Below are 17,514 nucleotides of genomic sequence, written 5' to 3' on the forward strand. Positions count from 1 at the left end.
TAATGAATTAAACAAAAAAAAAAAAAAGATTTGGTAATAAGGGGTAACCAGGAGTCATGTAATATCACTCGATCCCTTGCTATGTATTTGATGTGAATACCAGTATCCCAGCTGTTAAGGTTAGAGAACATTTCTGGACTTAAAAAGAAGCTACATAATGTGAGACAGCATCCTTGCGTGGTATATTCGGGTACGAAATAAAACCACAAAATGTATGAGGCATAAAGAAGCGGTGTGTCACGTCATTCTACAAATGAAAACAAAAGTACGTATATGCGCCAAAAGAGCACTGGCGTTGTAAAAGTTTACTTGAAGTTTGACTTTGAGATTTTGACTTGATAAATGCAATACATACATGTATATACGTACCTACACGTTGCACCACAACCATTGCGTCCTAGCACACGTGGGTGGCACAAGCGTACGTACATGCGGTCAGCAATATACCTGTCACCATGCCCATGCAACATCAATGCATTTATTTAAACCTCATCATTCTCTTCTCCACATAGCTAGGAAATCCAAACGACACATTGTCAACAACACATTCCTCGACTACCATCACTTGTGGATTTAAAAGTAAGATGCCTCGACAGCAAAACCAATGGTCAACTAGATTTTGTATGTCAGCAAGCCGCCCCGGATCATGCTGGGGTTTTTATTTCTTACCTTGATGTGTTCGAGGATGTGGTCAAAATCGAGAGTGCTTACAGTATCACTAGCCGAGTGTATATACGGAGATGAGTCGTCAAAGGTATCCTCAGTAACAAAAGATGCAGCTATAGGGAGTCAGAACAAGCATACGATTTCCGGCGAAGATTCAACTTACGATACCCAGCAGAGTTTGCTGAAGCACTATCATGCGAAGACTATATTAATCACTGATCACATATAATGAGAATAAATATATTGGTAGCTAGGAACTTACTGGTCACTGCACCCATATCCACAGACATCAGTGATAACCGGCAGGCTAGTGTAAACAGGAACAATAGTCTTGATGAAGTTTGTCAAAGCAGTGCTAACATAGTCCGTGTAGACAGCTATGACGTTGTTTGGCGAATAACCGGTCATGTCCTGGACGAGGACAGCCTTGATGTTACGCCCAGCACTGGCATAACTGTTGAAAATGGCACGAGAGCCAAGAAGACCGCCTTCCTCACCAGCATACCAATGAAACTCAAGAGTGTTTGTGGGGGCAAACTTTGCATTGGCAAGCACCCGGAAAGCCTCCAATATAGTAACCGTTCCAGAGTTGTTGTCATCAGCACCAGGTGCCCTACCAGAAGTCGTCGTACCAACGCTATCAAGATGAGCACCGATGACCACTACAATTTGAGCAATCAGCTTTTGTCAATTCTTCTGAGTATAAAACTATAATACCTGTGGCGCTGCTTGTTCCTGGGATCTTTGCAATCACGCTCTGCTGACTGAAGCCCGAAGCAGAGTGTGAATACTGGGTTACGGTGATGGCGGAGTTTGCAGCTCCTATATTTTTGATAGTGTTATACAGCCATGTTGCCGAAGTCACGCCAGTTGTCGATCGATAGTAGCGGTTATTATAACTGGTGAAAGTGTTTGTCCAGCTTTGAGGGTTGCTTTTGCCTGCTACAGCAATCAAGGGATTGGCTTGAGATTGGTGGGTAGGCCCACTGGGGAATGAGATCTGACGAGCTTCGAGGGAGGAGCCTGTTGTTGCGCCAAACTCTTCCAATTGCTTTGGTTTATGTTAGCTGCAAATAATGGCATGAGCAGCCAGGGGTAACAAACTTACCCAGGTATCAGTAACATCCACAAAGTTTATTTTCTTTGATATGAACAAATCAAACTTCTGATCTTCCGTTACCCAGGTCCCCTCATCATCTTCTGAGAATTTAACAAGACGAAGACCTTCTGATGGAGGAACGGGGGCCGCTGGAAGTGAAACCGCAATCTTCACCAGGGCAAGAAGAGGAAGGAGGCCTTTTACAAGCATCTTGGAACTCGAAAGAGGGGATTCTGGGATTCACAATTAAAGAGCAAAGAGAACTCTGGTTGTCTGAGCTGGTGATACTGATAAGAATAATGGTCAAGAAGGTACAGGAATCCCATACTTATATCTCAATATTTCATCATCTCAGCGATTATTAAGAACTCTTTTCCTCTTAATATCAAGAGATAAGAAGATCTTACCATGATTATTACTACAGTCGATGATCTAGTCCCGAGCATTATGTGGAAGGAGATTTGATAAGAACATGATCGTGGAATACTCAAATGAAGAAGGTCGTTGTGTCGCAGGAACAAAGTTTAAACATTATTCGGGATTATTCCGAGCCTTGGCTTCTATGCAGATCTCAGGACTTCCTCATGCGGAAATCAAAGCGAAGCATGGATAATCATCTCTCTTGAATCCCCCGCGCCTAACCGCTAGAAGAGTGACCGGAGAACGGCGAGAACCAGAATACAGCCAGCTTTACTCTACCGATATTTCAACTGGTAATCCTTGATAATGCTGGGAGCTGCGGGGCTGGCCTTTAAGGTGATAATTTCACACAAGCTTTACTTTCCTGTGGCAAAGTTCCACGCAGTGTCCCCTGTTGAACGTTGAAGCACTGACGGGGGTATCTCTAGATCTCTAGGTCCAAAAGTACCCTCTAACTTGGCTGGACAGTAAACACGGCAATAATATACGCAATTAAAGATGGCTTTCAGTACTATTACCTAAGACACAAGGTCCAGTGGCTCCTGTCTTCTCAACCCTATGGCAGAGTGCCACCGCACATTTGGTGACTACGTCTACGCAAAAAGACGAATTTTAATCGAAAATAGCTATATACCACTATTAGCTCTCAGGCACTCGATGTCTCTAGTTTGATGGCGCACACCTAGAGTCTTCTGCAATAAACAATCGGCCTTGAAACGTGGGGCTCACTAGGTAAGTACATAGTAGGTACTCTGGAAGACTTTGTACCTAGCTAGAGTCTCGGACTATTTACTTACTGGGTAACCAGAAATGGCCACCTATCAATTTCAAGAGCTAGTTAGTGCCAAGAAATCCACTGGCTTAGTTTCCACCGGCTACCAAAAACCGCTACCCGAAGATTGTTTCCCTCACACCCTACCTACCTCTCACTTGATGGATATGGTTTCCCTATGAATTCGAAATCTTTCCCGAGGAGTTCCCTCCGAACTAGTTGGCTCCCGATTTTTAATAGATCGAACTATCTATCCCTCTCTGGGATATCTATCAATGATCCCCTCCCTTTAAGCTTGTTGTGGTATGAATGCAAGCAGCTGAACATTATGAGCTCCTGCGGACCTTGCCGCGGGGTCACCTAAATGCTTATCCAGGCGCGCCTACTTTAGCTACGACAACTTATAAATAAGTTAAATTTCAAATCGGGTATTCTTTTCTAGAAGCAAGATCGATACATCGATGTGCCCCGCTGTTAGGGTATTGTTCAAAGATAGAGCCAGGCCAGGGGCATTGGTACATGATACATCTTGGTTTTCTCCATGCCCCATCACATCGTGACAGAAGCGCTGATGAATTTAAGAGTTAAAGTATTTTTACTTGGCTTAATAAGAAGGCTTACACGAGGTCTGACACGGCCTTTCACTTGATTGCCGGAAAATAAGCTATATTGGGGAAAGAGGAAATAACAGAGCGTGTGATCCGAAACCTCCATTCGACCCTTGTTTCTATCGACAAACTCTAAAATCGCCCCGGGATGTAATTCATGGCCGAGGAATCAGGCCACCAGCCTTCGCCACTTGGGCTAATCACTTAACCCGAAAAGAAAGAAAAAAGAAAACCTGGGATCGAGATAAACATTATGTGCAGTTGAATATGGTAGACAGAATTTACCGCGCAAAGCCCACAGTAACTAGAGGGGCGGGAGATCATAAAGTTAAGGACGGTACGGGATGTTCACGGGGTAAGTCCAATGTAATATCTATTTGTTACAATGTCGCAATGTTTTTTTATTTTTTCAAAATACTCCTGTGCTAGATTTATATCCAACCATCCTGTAGATGGCCCCGCTCTTCATTCCGTCTTTCCTTTGTACACGCAAGCATCTTCGGTGAAAAATAATATGTTTATAAGCCACACAGAGACGATTGGCCGGTTGATCACAAGAAATGACGAATCCTGTGGATGTTACCACAATTACCTTGTACGATCACGGAATTCTTTCAGAGTCTGTGTGCTTTGTGCTTCCCCAGATTTCAGGCATAATCTATTACCTATCCTCGGGCCTCTTTTCACCTAAACATCCAGAAGTTTGAGGGGCTAATTAGTTCGCAGGGATAGGTACCTGGCCGGTGATAGCTTTTGAATCGACCCGTAACTCAGGTGCTGTGAGGAAGCACTATCACTCGATCAAGATCTTCATCAGTTATCCACAAGATGACCCCCATCTATACCGCCCTGCGTTAAATGTTGCTGTTCCTATTACCTGCAGGGAATGTTTCTCCTCGACTCTCATCAAAATTCTTCCTACTCATCCTTCGTACCGAACCAATCAAAGGGTGCAAAGTATGCAGGATATCCACCACTCATGTATCGACGCAACGAATAGTCATGAGCAAATTACAAGCTCCCTTGACCCACGTGTATGCATAGATTGTGGCTGAAACGATGGGATTCCGGGAATTGGTACTGGTTCGGAGATCGAATGGCTTCATGAAATATCACTCGGATATAAACATCGAGACACCACACGTCCTTCTATATCTGACCCCAAACAGCGGGGACATTTATCATATACGTATATAGTGACGGGGGATCTCATATTCCCTATAGCTCTTTTGCTGATTCAATGATTAAGTTGTCTCCTAGAGTCTCCACCCGCCCTCCCCCAAATCCCATCGCCATAATCTTACTCGAACAAGTTGACTCATCTGGGATGCATTCGGCACACATTTCCCCCATAATTTGCACTCCAAGTTTATTCTTTTAATGTCTAGTGTCCTGGTATGAGATGACAGTTCTGCCTTGAGAGTAAATCAAAAATCAATTATTGCATGGGCAAGATTAGAGTTCTCTCCACAGCCTCGATAAAACAAAAAATTACACCCTTTCTAAATCCGGAACGAGAAATGAGTAGCTAGAGGTCACATCTAAAACAGAACACGGCACGATAATATACCAGCTACCGGGCGAGTGGGTTGACCCTCACAAAAGCTGGCCGTCCTGTCTTTACTTAGGCTCGTAGGGGGAGAGAGGATAGTCTGTACAAGATGGTACAGAAACGGGTATTTGTCACTTCTGAAAGGCATAGAGCTCCTACCTCGATAACATTTCTTTGATGGGATTACAGGCGGTTCGATCCGCTGTTGCACTACAACGGCACAGTATGTATACAGAGTTGCACGTATGTATAAGTCGTAACGTAACGGTAGGCTCTGGATACACCTCCGATTGATGCTGAAGATAGTTTATTCTAGTCTCAGTTAATGGCTTGTGCTATGTTTGATCGACTCCTAGATAGATAAAAGACTGTTGCCTAGAGTTGATGCCGAGGCACTTTGGGCAGATTCCTGGGAAATGCGAGCAGTTCTTGAGGCGTCGCCCAAGGCGCATGAATAAGTGCATGATTTGCCAAAGAGGTAACCCTAGAGTAATTTGGTTCGTCCAACGGCTTTGAAAAAAGGAAGCCAAAAAAGCAAAGAAAAAAACAAAGAGGGAACATCTTCTAAAGCCTTATTCCTATAGAAACACTGCCCTCCACAACCTACATATAGTCGTTTAAAACTTTATAAAGTTATGTTTCCATACTTAGGTCCTCGGCCTCTAAGTACACGCAATAGAGCGCAACCGCTTATCACGATGGATTTCATGCAGTCTATGAATCGACTTTGCATTGCCATGTACGCTCAGGATGGTGACCATTGTACAGTTAGGAGGCCTAGGTAGAACATGCAGTCGTACGTACAAATCCCACATGGCGATCGATAATTGCAGTGGGGCTCAAATAAGTGTCTTGTGTGGTGTATGGTATATTGTGGATGGATCTATCTAAAAATTTCGAGAAGAAATGAAGAGGGGGCGCGGGGTTTAACTATCACGTTGAGGTTAATTGACTTCTAGGTAAAGTACCTCGGATACGCCAAGAGATCCCGTGGCGCACGCACCGAGATGCAAACCCTCAGCCCCGGAACCGGAGATATTTTTCCAAATCCTTCTGTGCAGCACAGCTGATATGCACGGTGATTAACGGGGTGTCGTAGATATCTCACCCCTGTTATGCTTTTTTGCGCATGTTAACCGCGCCACAGATTTCTCCGAGACCGACGAATCTCTCAAGCGCCTAGGGAACATACGCTACCCTGCGGTCAGCTCTTGCGGGTTACATGCGTGCCCAGTCACTGTGTCACGCTTTCCTTGTTTTTTTCCCCCTTCGCACCATTTCGTGACGGTAGAGTAGATCTGGAATGCAGGGGGGTTATTGTTGATATAGATGAGCATGATGTACTCGTGATGCTCCTATCTACTACCTACCCAGCTGAATATCAGGGAAAACAGGTACATGTGGCCCAAGTGAACGTGCCTATGGGCTCCTTACTTGGAGAACTAACGTTTCACCTGGTGGGTACTTGCGGTGAAAGTACCACTCCCATCCATATCGTCGGTGTTCCATTGGGATGTAACTTTAGAGTAACGTATAGTTGGCCCGGCTACTGCTTGCCGTTACTCCATATGTCTCTCTGCCTTCTTCGTCCTCAAACCTGGATAAGCGAATAGCAGGCGAAAGACAACTGCTTGGCATGTCTCTGGAATACTACTCGCGGGGAGAGGGGTGATGTTTATTTGACATGGGGGTGGGGGTACGAGGTAAGTGGAAGAAAACATCAACCGCAACAATAATAGCCGATGGAAAGCTATGCTTATTGGCAATTGAGTTTCTGTTGGGGGTTGAGAGTATTTGTCGAGAGTTAAGGCGGTGTTTTTTTTTTTTTTTTTTTTTTTTTTAGGTGTATCCTCTTTCAGAGTAACGAATCTCATCGATGTGGCTGCACTGTCTAATTCATTTACATCTACTGGAGATGTATTCTTGGAAACCTTGGATTTCTGCCTGTTGATGCCTACGTATGTACTCCACTCCCCGTGCGGTCGTTGAGGCAGCCAGTAAATGCCCCATGTACCTACTTTACCAAGGCATCATAATGTACGGCCTGGTAACATCAGTAAGTTACTACATGTACCCAGTTTCTCCAACATCGGACGAGACAAAACGAAACGATACAAGGTTGATATTCGTTTTCGCTGTAATTCCGGCTCACCATCGACCTGCTTTAGCTCCGTCTCATACCTAGGAATCACACCGCAGTAAAGTTCGTACTCGTAACTTCTCACCTCCTCCTCCTCCTCAAAAGAACTGGTGGAGGAGGAGAACGCATGGACCATCCATATCGCGCGACTTTGGTTCGGTGGGAGGGACGAGGAACTGGATATGACCCATGATCCTGGTCATCGCATTAACCTGACTGCTGCAATGCAGAAAGAGCGCTTACCGCTTCGATTTCCCCCGCGTCGCTCATCGCCCATGACAAGTGGATGTGGCGGCGGTCCATTTTCGATGCTCGGCGTCGTGCTCACGACAGTCAATCCTCCGTTATGTACCCAATTCCTCCATACAGAAAGAAGAATGCCCATCCAATCCTTCAACTAGCACGTCCTGGTTGGCCCGTCCACAAGGCTCCCTTTATGGACCACAGGACGTGCATACTCTCCATTATCCGGCTCCCCCAACCAGATCGATGGGAACCATCTTCCAAGCTGACCCTTGGCTAGTATGGCTGCATTGGGTGCTCGTTGGTCGTTTTTCCTCGACGGCGTTATTTTTTTTTCTTCCCTATTCCTATCCAACTTTTCGTTTCTTGTATGTAACTTTTGAGGAGTTGGACTGATAGATAATAACCTTTGTCCCCTCACTTTCTCGCCTCTTTGAAAATACCTTTTTTTGATCTCTTTTCTTTCGACCCTTTTGTCACTCCAGAGATATCATTTCCCCGCATTCCTTTTTCATTACTATCTACTACATATATTTCTCCTTGTCTTTTACGTAGCGATTTGTTCCGCTTGCGCAGTTTTTAAGTACGTACTAGCAGCTGGGGCTTTATCTTGACTCTTTTCTTACCACTAGCTAGTTAGGCCATCCCACGATACATCCTGAAACCAAGGCTTTTCTCACAAAAAAACAGTACCATTTGAAGCCTCTCTTGCAAGCCGATACGGAAGCTTCATCAGGTCTCCAATTGCGTGTTGCGCTGTGCTGCTGATACGTTATTAAAGACATCTTTACCTACGGTCTCTTTGGTTGTTGGGTTGGTTGGTACGTTGGGACAAGTGCTACAGGGTGCTTGCTAGCAACCACTGCTAAGTGTGCTTGCTGTTACTCCGCCTCAGCTGTGATCTAAGCCGCCACACAGCACAAAAGCAACAACGAGTCGACAACAGCTTATTGTTGAGCTCATCGTGCATAGAGAAGCAGAAAAGAAAGAAGGGGAAAATAGGGGATTCGTACCAGCCTGCCATATATTATCGCTTCTCTTTTCCCAGAACTCAGATCAGCTTCCTTTCTGGTTATTTCAGTGTAATTTTTCGCTTAATCCGGAATTTTTGTCTGGTTTTAGTCGCCACTAGCAAGTGAAAAGTCTGGTTACTCACTCGGACCGGTTGGTACCAACTCAACCCGTACTCGCAACTCAAGACAAATCAAGAGATCAATAGTCATTATTAAAGGTATGACCCTGCTTGAGGATTTCCTTATTTTATTTTTTCTTCCCTTTGGCCTCGTGTCAAGAAGTAGGGCTGTTCCCAGCTAGACAAGATCTAGACAAACGCCTTGTTTAATTATTTCTTTTGAATGTGTTTCTTTCCCTCATGTTGGGATGGATGATCGATCGCTTTAACGGGCAGGGTGTATTATGACATTTCGCAAATCCATAACCCAGTTTTGCTTACACTACAGCTATCCGGCAGTTCTCTTATCGACTCACCTGCCTACTGCTATCCGCACCCTACCCGCGCAGAAGGAGATGGCCGCGTAGTAATATATCTTACTTTACCATCCCAGCAACCGACTACGCTTTTTACCAATGGCCAACCCTGAGCACAGGCAGCAACAGCAAAAAGTGCCCCACACTAACAATACAACCACATCTCAAATATCAATACCCTCGCTGCGCCTCAAAAACTCGTCGAAGCTTCGAAAAGAGCACTCCTCATCAGCCTCAACATCGTCACTAGCATCCCGACAGACTATATCTTCACGGGACCGGGACCCCCCCTCAGCTTCAGTACTTGTGAAAAAAAGTAACTTGCCAAAGGTTGCACAGCAACAATTGAAGCCAATGTCTATACTAAACTCATCACCGATGCTCACACCTGTGACAACATTAAAGTCACGAACAAGTCCGCCAACAAAAACACATGCAGTATTTGGAGGAGGCGCTTCATTATCACCAGAAAAAAGGCGAAATGTTATTAGGCGAAAACCTTCGTCAAATGCGTCGTCATCATTTTCATTAGTTAGCCTGAGGACAGGGTCTACTAATTCACTAAATGCTTCAACGGTATCATTGACAACAAGCCAGTCTAGTGTTGCTTCAAGGAATCCCTCACAATCATTTCTGGGAATTACAATGCCCTCAACGTCTTCATCAAGAGCTGCAAAGAAGCGGACTGCAAGCTCAAGTTCAAACGAGATTCCGCGGATAATGACTCGAGATCTACCATTATCACCACCGCCGAATATCAGTGAACCCAACCCGGGCAGTAGCCCTTCAACAAGATATACCGACTCACCAGGACCGTTCATGAACTACTCCTCCGCAAGCTCGGTAGCATCACAGTCACCAGGCTTCGGGCCTGTAGGAGGTTACAGAAGTAGGCAAACCCCAACGCCCTGCCCAACAAGATCCAACAACCTTGACTCAGTAAGAGAATCCACCACCTCTACATCCTCCGGCTCCACAATCCGCGCATCAAAAGACAGAGACGGTGACGACCAAGACTACGAGCACATCAGTCCATGGTCCGACTCGCCACTACCAATGAGCTCCACTCCTGACTGTGACGACCAGAACTATTTCGGGCAATACCCATCCGCTGTAGTCTCTCCTGCCACAACACCCTTCCACCACAACCCTTCACCAAAGCTCGCACCTATACCCTCACCCTCACCACTGCTTCTCTCAGCGCCATCACCGGCACTAAGCTCAAGCAGACGCAAGGTCAGTATCTCCTCAACAGCAGCCTTCTCCCGCCTCGGCAGCCGTACCCCCGACCTCCTTAGCTCTGGATCTGGCCGCGGCCTCGGTGTTTCAATACCAACAGCATCCTCGCTCGCAAAGGGTCGCAGCAAATCACTCAGCGGTAGTACCGCATTCGCGCCACCGCGCAAAGAGGCTGTCACACCACCGATACCGTCGCCGTCGTTTCCGCCTCCGCGGAAGAACAGTGCGCCGCCGATTATTCGTGGTGCGACACCAGCACCGAGGGATCCGGTAGCAATGCAGGGAGGTTTGGGACATAGGGTTATGAGCTCAAGAGTTGTGGAGAAGGGAGCTGGGAGGGATCGATCGCCGACTCGTGGGAGTCCTGGGAAGGTGGCGGTGTCGCGGCCGGGGTTCTTTTCAAGGCAGAGGACGAGGACAAACGAGTCGTTGGAAGAGAAGGAGCGGGTCAAGGAGAAGGAGACAGCAGCGAAGGAGAAGAAGAGAGGGCCGGCGGCTGGGACTGGACATGAAGGATATTCGGTATTCACTAGCAGAGGGAGAAGCGGATCTTCAACCGGTGGGAGCGTTGACAGGAGTGGGAGTGCCAGCTCAACAGCTACAGGATCATGGGGACGGACAAGCCGGAGAGGAAGCGAGTCAAAAGAGCCAACAGATGACTATTTGCGCGAGCGTCTCCTCCCCGTCGTCATCGCCGGTGGCGGCGGCGTAATCGAGAACTACAACCTCGCTGGCACTGCAGAGTCAATGATCAGATCTGGCAGCCAAGAAAGCAGCAAGGAAAAGAAGAGCTTCGAGTTCGGCGGCAAGCGGGCGCCCACCCCAGTTGCAATGTCCCGAGAACCCTCTTCAGAAGGTTCAATATTCGGGCGCCGAAAGATCTCTACGCCAAACCCACCGTCGCCGGGCCCAACGGAAGCGGCCACACCTCAGGTCAAGAAGAAGGGCGCATGGGGCTTCCTGCGCGGTACCGCATCAACGAGGGAGCGCGCAGCGACTCCAGCACCAGCACCAGCACCACCCGCGCCGGCTCCTGCACCAGTGCAAAAGCTACATGTGCAGCATGTAAGGTCTCAGCCTCACTACCTAGCGAGCTTGGATAAGGAGCAGCAGAAAGAGGCCGCAAAGCTTGCAGAGCAGTTGCAGGAAATGAGGAATAAGAAAACGGTGGCAACAAATTATGCAGGGACACTCAGGCAAAAGCATCACATTCACTCTGCGAAGCCCTCAAATGCCTCAGTTGCCTCAGTTGCAGTTGCGGCGCCTGTGCCTTCAACTTTAAAATCAGCACCGCAGGTACAAGCGCCGGCGCCCGCATCGCCGAAAAAGTCGGTGACACCGGCTTCCCCAGCAGTGGCCTCAGGTGAGCAGGCAAAGCAGGAGGTTAGGCAGGCAAAGGCGGATGAGAGGTCGAGGCTTCAAGGGCGATCAAGGGTTCCACAGATCGGGAGAATTCCAGCTGTGCAGTATCACTCACGGAAAACATCAATACAGACTAATGAGCCTGTTAAGCAAGCTCCGACTTCTACTCCAACTCCAGCTTCGACCCCAGCTCCAGCCCCAACTCCTATTTCCTCACCAGCTCCAGCTCCCGTCTCCTCACCCGTGCCCACACCCGCGCCCGCACCCACACCCGCACCTGTATCCACACCGGCACCAGCACCGGCACCAGCGCCAGCTCCAGCCAGGGCTCCTGGGGTTCCTACTAGAATGAGGGTGGAGATGCTTCCTCCTCTTACTACTCACTACCCCAGGGGTGATGTTCGCAACACCGATCTCTTAACGGCGCCGCCAACAATGGGAAGACCATTCGAAGAGAGTTTCAAGCGTGCTAATGAGCAAAAACCCACTTTTCAGGTCAACTGGGGTGGCTTCGGTCTAACACAGACACCTATAACTGCACACCCACTCGAGAACCCATTCATCTACGACACACTCGATATCAGAAAGGCCAACCGCGCAAGCGCACTTCTCACTCCAATTGACGATACTCCAGTGACATCGACGACTAATATGCCATGGCCAGTCCGCGAGGATCCGTTTGCGACGCCCACTCTGGGACCTGATGTGGTAGTGGATGGAAGCGACTGTGATGAGGATATCTGGAACGAATATGATGACCTTTTGTACAATGTTGATATGTTTGGCGAGCCATCAGACGATCTTGAATTTCAGGGAAATACTAGATCCGCAACCTCATCACTCGGTTCACCATTCCAGTACGCAGACCTTTGCAGCGCTTTCCCCGACCTCCTTGACGAAAATAACGAAGACCCCCACACCCCTGGATCTGAGGATACTGTACAAGAGCAGGGTCTCTACATTCACGACTCGCCTACGATTTCACCTGCGCTCCCAACCGTTATTGTTGCTGCTCCTAGCCCGATTATGGATCTTGGCCAGCCTTTCCTTCCACCTTCATACCCTGCAATTCTGTCACCTTCAACTCCATTTTCTGTATCTTCTTTCATCCGTTCTTATGGCGACCGCGACTCCTATCCTTCTGGCTCGGGCCAGCCACCAACCTCATCACCACCTGCTCCACCCCCAACAATCACTCTCGGCGCACCACCACCACCTAGGCCAAGGACTCGAGTCAGAACCCACAGAACAAATGGCTCAAATGGATCCAACAGCTCAAATCTCTCGACTGGCTCCGACAACTTCGTGGACATCTCGGGTGACGAAATGGATGTACGACTCTGGGCACTCATGACAAACCGCTACCTCTCCTTCGACCGTACTCTCGTCAGCCCTGCACACGAGCAAATGAACGGTATCACAGTACCGCTCGGTCCTCGCAATAGTGGCAACGGAAGGGTCCTGGTTATCGATGGTCTTGGACGTGGTATGTAAACCTGCATTATAATCATTGGCTTTCATAAATACTGATTTATTACAGATGACTGGTCTTTTTACTGCGCCTTCTCATACCCCCGTGCTAAAGTTTATAACCTTTCCCCTACTGCTTCTGCTGCGCCTGGCGGCCTCCCACCTTCACCTTCAACACCTCGGCCACCGAACCACCAACAAGTCAGACACCTAGACTTCACCGTGCAATTCCCATTCCCAGGGGGCTTCTTTAACGTCATCTCGCTCCGCTTCCTACCATCCTCACACGATGCTTCGCTGCCATTTATCCTAAGCGAATGCAGGAGGGTTCTAGAGCCAGGTGGTTACTTGGAAGTCACAATGCTCGACCCAGAACTTATTAGCATGGGCCCACGCACCAAAAAGGCCGTCAACCTCGTTAAGGCAATCATGGATCGCGAGCGGGAGTCCGCCGCGACCCCCGCTTCCCCAACCACATCTTCTCGCCCATCGTCAACATCAGAGCGCATGCTGAAGCTCCTCTCGAAGCGTGGCTTCGACGAGGTGAGCAAGTGCTTCATAAGCCTTCCCACCGTTGCACCGACGGAGGACTTTGAAGCTCCAGCAACGGTAGAGGAGGGGGCGAACGACATGATTGACGCAAGGATGATGGCTACTGTGGGAAGGTGGTGGTATACAAGGTGCTATGAGAGCGTCATTACTTCGAGGGGCGAGGTCATGCGCAGGAGTATGTGGAATGATAGAGCGTTGCTGAGGGAATGTGTGGAGAAGAACACGTCGTTTAGGATGCTTGTGGCGCATGCGAGGAAGCCGTTGAGGAACTCGGCACCAGTTGTGGCTGAGAGGAGTACTGGACTAGATGGCCTGATTGAGGGGATGTTGAGCGGAAGGGTTTAGGTTTTTATTGTTTGTTTTTTTCATTTTCGTTTATGGGGCTTTGATTAGATATCGGGGCCCTTCTTTCTTCTTCTAACTACATTCTTCGATGACCTAGAGTTGTTACTTGTTTCTTCGATTCTAATTTGTTGTAGTTTATGAGGTTTCACGACTAGTCTGGACATGTCTTTTTGTTTTTTTGTTTATTGCTTATTCCCTTATTCCTTATTTCTTAGTTACTACTACTGTTATTACTGGGTGGGAGGAGAGGGTCTTAATATTTTTTTCACAGACTGGATTGGGTGGGGATCTGTATGTACTGGTTACGACACTTGACATGATCATGATTTGCCTTTCTTTGGTTTTTGGTTTTTGGTTTTTTCTTGTTCTGTATCTTTAGCGGCTCATGTTTTATTTTAGCGATATCTGGGGGGTTCTTGTTTTTTTTTAGTATTTTGCTTTTTGGGTGCTTTTTGGGTGCTGGTTGTGTAAGATGGGTTGGGATGATGATCAAGACTAGTTTGCTATTGAGATTAAGACATGGGGGCTCAATATATTGAATGAAATTGGAATTAGATACCCGCAGCCGTGTACTCTATACGTACTTTATCGCTATGTGATTTTCATAAGTTACTCTACTACTACTCCACTGTAACTGAAAGTGCCTGCAGATAACAGCAATCTGCGGGTCATTTGTCGATCCTGTGCGTAAAATAAGTAACACCGGTAAATATACAAGACAAGACAAGGAAAATTAAAGTACTTTCGTGTAAATCCCTCTGTCTCTGTCTCTCCCTCTCATGTTTACATGTGTGGCTGCAAAAAACACAGTAGAGTTGAGGAGCCCATATGTAGAGTGAGCTAGCCCCACCACATGCACCGTACGATAGATCTCGATTCTCTCTTTTCTCCAGCTCTCTTCGGCTCGTCAAGCCCCACAGGCCAATCTGGAAAGCCTATCCCATTCGCAACCACACGCAAATCATGTGATTTTGAGTTCATGCGAGGATCTACGGTTCCACTGTCTGATAAGCGCCTCCCCTTCTCGCGAGCCTTTGGTAGAGTATGATAGGGCGTGCCTGTGTGTGTGCCAATATCTCGAGTCCTTGGTTACTAGTGGGGGCAGTTGTAAACAACGGATCGGGGAGAGCGAAGAAGTTATGAAATAAAATGAGATGTGAGCCGTGGTTTGGTTGGTTGGTTGGTTCGCAATATCAGCAGGGGGGTGGTCGGTGAGAAGAGTTTTCCATGGGTTTGTTTGGATGAGAGGAATTCGCAGTTGTTTCACGCAACGGGTCTAGGCTGCAAACACGCGCAAAGACCGCACACCGCCCTACGATGTCGCTTCAGTACGGTAGCCTTAGTAAGTAAGTAGTCAAGTGGGGAAGAAGGGAAGGGAGGGTTCGATCCGAGCCGGACGGAAGCGCGGCAATTATTACTGTGGTACAGTTTTGGTAAGCGATCATGGAGCGGAGTGATGGCCTGTGAAGTTGAGTTGCGATGTCTCGAGTTCCTGACTGTCTCAGATCTGTGTGATTCAGCTGAGGCAATAAGATTTGCTTTTACGAAACAATAGACGAAGAGTGTTATATGTATCACCGCTCTAATATATATATGATGACGTGATTCGGTTAGACAAAATCAACGTCGTGGGGAACACCTGCTCCGTGTCTTGGATGTGTGAATAGCCCGAGCCGATCGAAAACGGCCGTCATCACCGAACATGCACAAAGCGATGCAGGAGAACCTCTGGTTTTCTCCCCCGACTGGACCATCGTGTGCACTGGTCCGACTCGTAGGTGATCCAATTGATTGATTCGAGTTTACATAGTAAGAAGTTAACGTCAGCGACTGTGGAAGATCGATGTTTGGTGTATATGAAGTTTAAGAACCATTGGTGAATAGCGTACTGGTTCTAAGTCCGCCAGGTCCGCGTATATTGAAGCCCCCATGTGCCCCATGGTTTGAGGCCATATGATAATATCTGGGTGTATATGTGGTATTCGGGTAAAGATCGTTACCCTTCGCCTCGCATCTATCGCCAAAGCGGTAGGCCTCATCCACCCCCACCAATGCGGATCAGTAGCCGGCCTGTCCACGGCAGACGCGGTCACTACCCTCCTCCATGAGACCAAAGCCATGCAACACGCTAAGCTAAAAGTCTCCACCCTATTCCTCGATATCAAAGGTGGCTTCGATAACGTCGTCAAACACACCCTTGCATCCACCCTCGCGGCCAAAGCCACCCCCCCATACATCATCAACTGGGTCCTGTCATTCCTCTCCGACAGGCATATCACCCTCCTCTTCAAAGGCTCCCCGAGAATCCCAACCCCCGTTCAAGTCGGAGTTCCCCAAGGCTCCCCCATATCACCCCTCCTCTTCGTCATATACATGAACATCCTCCACCTACACGACCCCTCCCCAGGACTCACCCTATCCTACGTCGATGACTTCGCAGTGACCGTGGGCTCCCCCAGCTACCAACAAAACATCCACATCCTCGAGAAACACTTCAAGGCGATCACAGCCATCACGGCCGCCCAGAACACCACCTTCTCAGTCCCCAAAACCGAACTCATGCACTGGCGTACCCCCAAAGACAAGGGGCCGATCTGCACACTCCCCATCACCCTCGATAACCAGATCTTCCACCCAGGCCATCAAGTCAGATGGGTTGGATTCTGGCTATCCCCAAACTTCAACCCAAACACCCACTTTATCCGCCGCCTAGCCTCCGCCCAAGCCAGCTTCGGGATCCTCCAGAGATTCTCCTCCCCTGGCAAAGGCCTCTCCTCATCCAACTGCAGGAAAATCGCCCTGCTTGCCATCCGCCCAATGCTCACATACGGCGCATCCGTCCTAACACCCACCAGCTCCATTAAGGCGATGAATAAATTCTGGAACTCAGTCCTCAGATGGGCCACCGGCTGCTTCAGGGCAACCAACCAACGCGTCCTCTGGGCCGAGGCACACTGCCCCCCACTCATCAACTACATCCACTACCTGAAAACAAAGTTCGCCATCCGCGTCCTTCTCGCCCACCCCCTCAACAATCCAGTGACAGGGCGCTGCCACCCCTCCTTCCCCACACTGACCCCCGACAGGGTCCCCTCCCACACAACCCTCCTCCGCGGCCGCCCCAACCCACCTAAGAAGTGGAACTCCACGGCAACAAAGGGAGTGGCCCACCTCCCCATCGAACATCTCTGCCACCTCCTCCAACATCCAGTCACAAGAGGAACAGATCACAAACTCCTCCCAAAGCTAGCAAAACAACAAATGCTAGACAATTGGGCACACGACTTCCCAACACCCCCCTACTACTCCTTCCCCCTCACCACAAGCCCTGAACCCTTCATGGACCTACATAAATTCACGGCTACTCGAATCCACCAAATGAGAGCCCAAAAAAGCTACCTCAGAGGCCACAAATCTTGGCTCAACCTCCACCTCTCCGAAAAGTGCGACAGATGCGGCGAAGCCCCTGAAACCACCGAACACGCCATCCTCCTCTGCCGAGCGAAAGCAACCCAACGCGCCCAACTCCTCCCAGGAATCAAAACCCTCGAGGAGATC

The 17,514-nt window shown here is 48.4% G+C and overlaps 2 protein-coding genes across 2 annotated transcripts; one reads left to right on the forward strand and one right to left on the reverse strand.

Annotated features, from left to right (window-relative positions):
- Positions 1-573: 573 nt before the first annotated feature.
- On the reverse strand, positions 574-1,975 carry LAJ45_00695 (uncharacterized protein; the record flags this gene model as incomplete). Its single annotated transcript, XM_046110296.1, has 6 exons — positions 574-612; positions 670-779; positions 830-855; positions 929-1,328; positions 1,384-1,717; positions 1,775-1,975. 6 exons carry the CDS (start codon positions 1,973-1,975, stop codon positions 574-576), a joined length of 1,110 nt encoding a protein of 369 aa, XP_045976989.1.
- Positions 1,976-9,633: 7,658 nt separating this feature from the next.
- LAJ45_00696 (uncharacterized protein) lies at positions 9,634-13,956 on the forward strand (the record flags this gene model as incomplete). The annotated part of the gene is made up of 2 exons (XM_046110297.1): positions 9,634-13,075; positions 13,130-13,956. 2 exons carry the CDS (start codon positions 9,634-9,636, stop codon positions 13,954-13,956), a joined length of 4,269 nt encoding a protein of 1,422 aa, XP_045976990.1.
- Positions 13,957-17,514: the final 3,558 nt, after the last annotated feature.

This window comes from Morchella importuna (assembly GCF_003444635.1).
Source record: "Morchella importuna strain M04M26 chromosome Unknown Morimp01GS001, whole genome shotgun sequence".
Lineage (NCBI taxonomy): Eukaryota > Fungi > Ascomycota > Pezizomycetes > Pezizales > Morchellaceae > Morchella > Morchella importuna.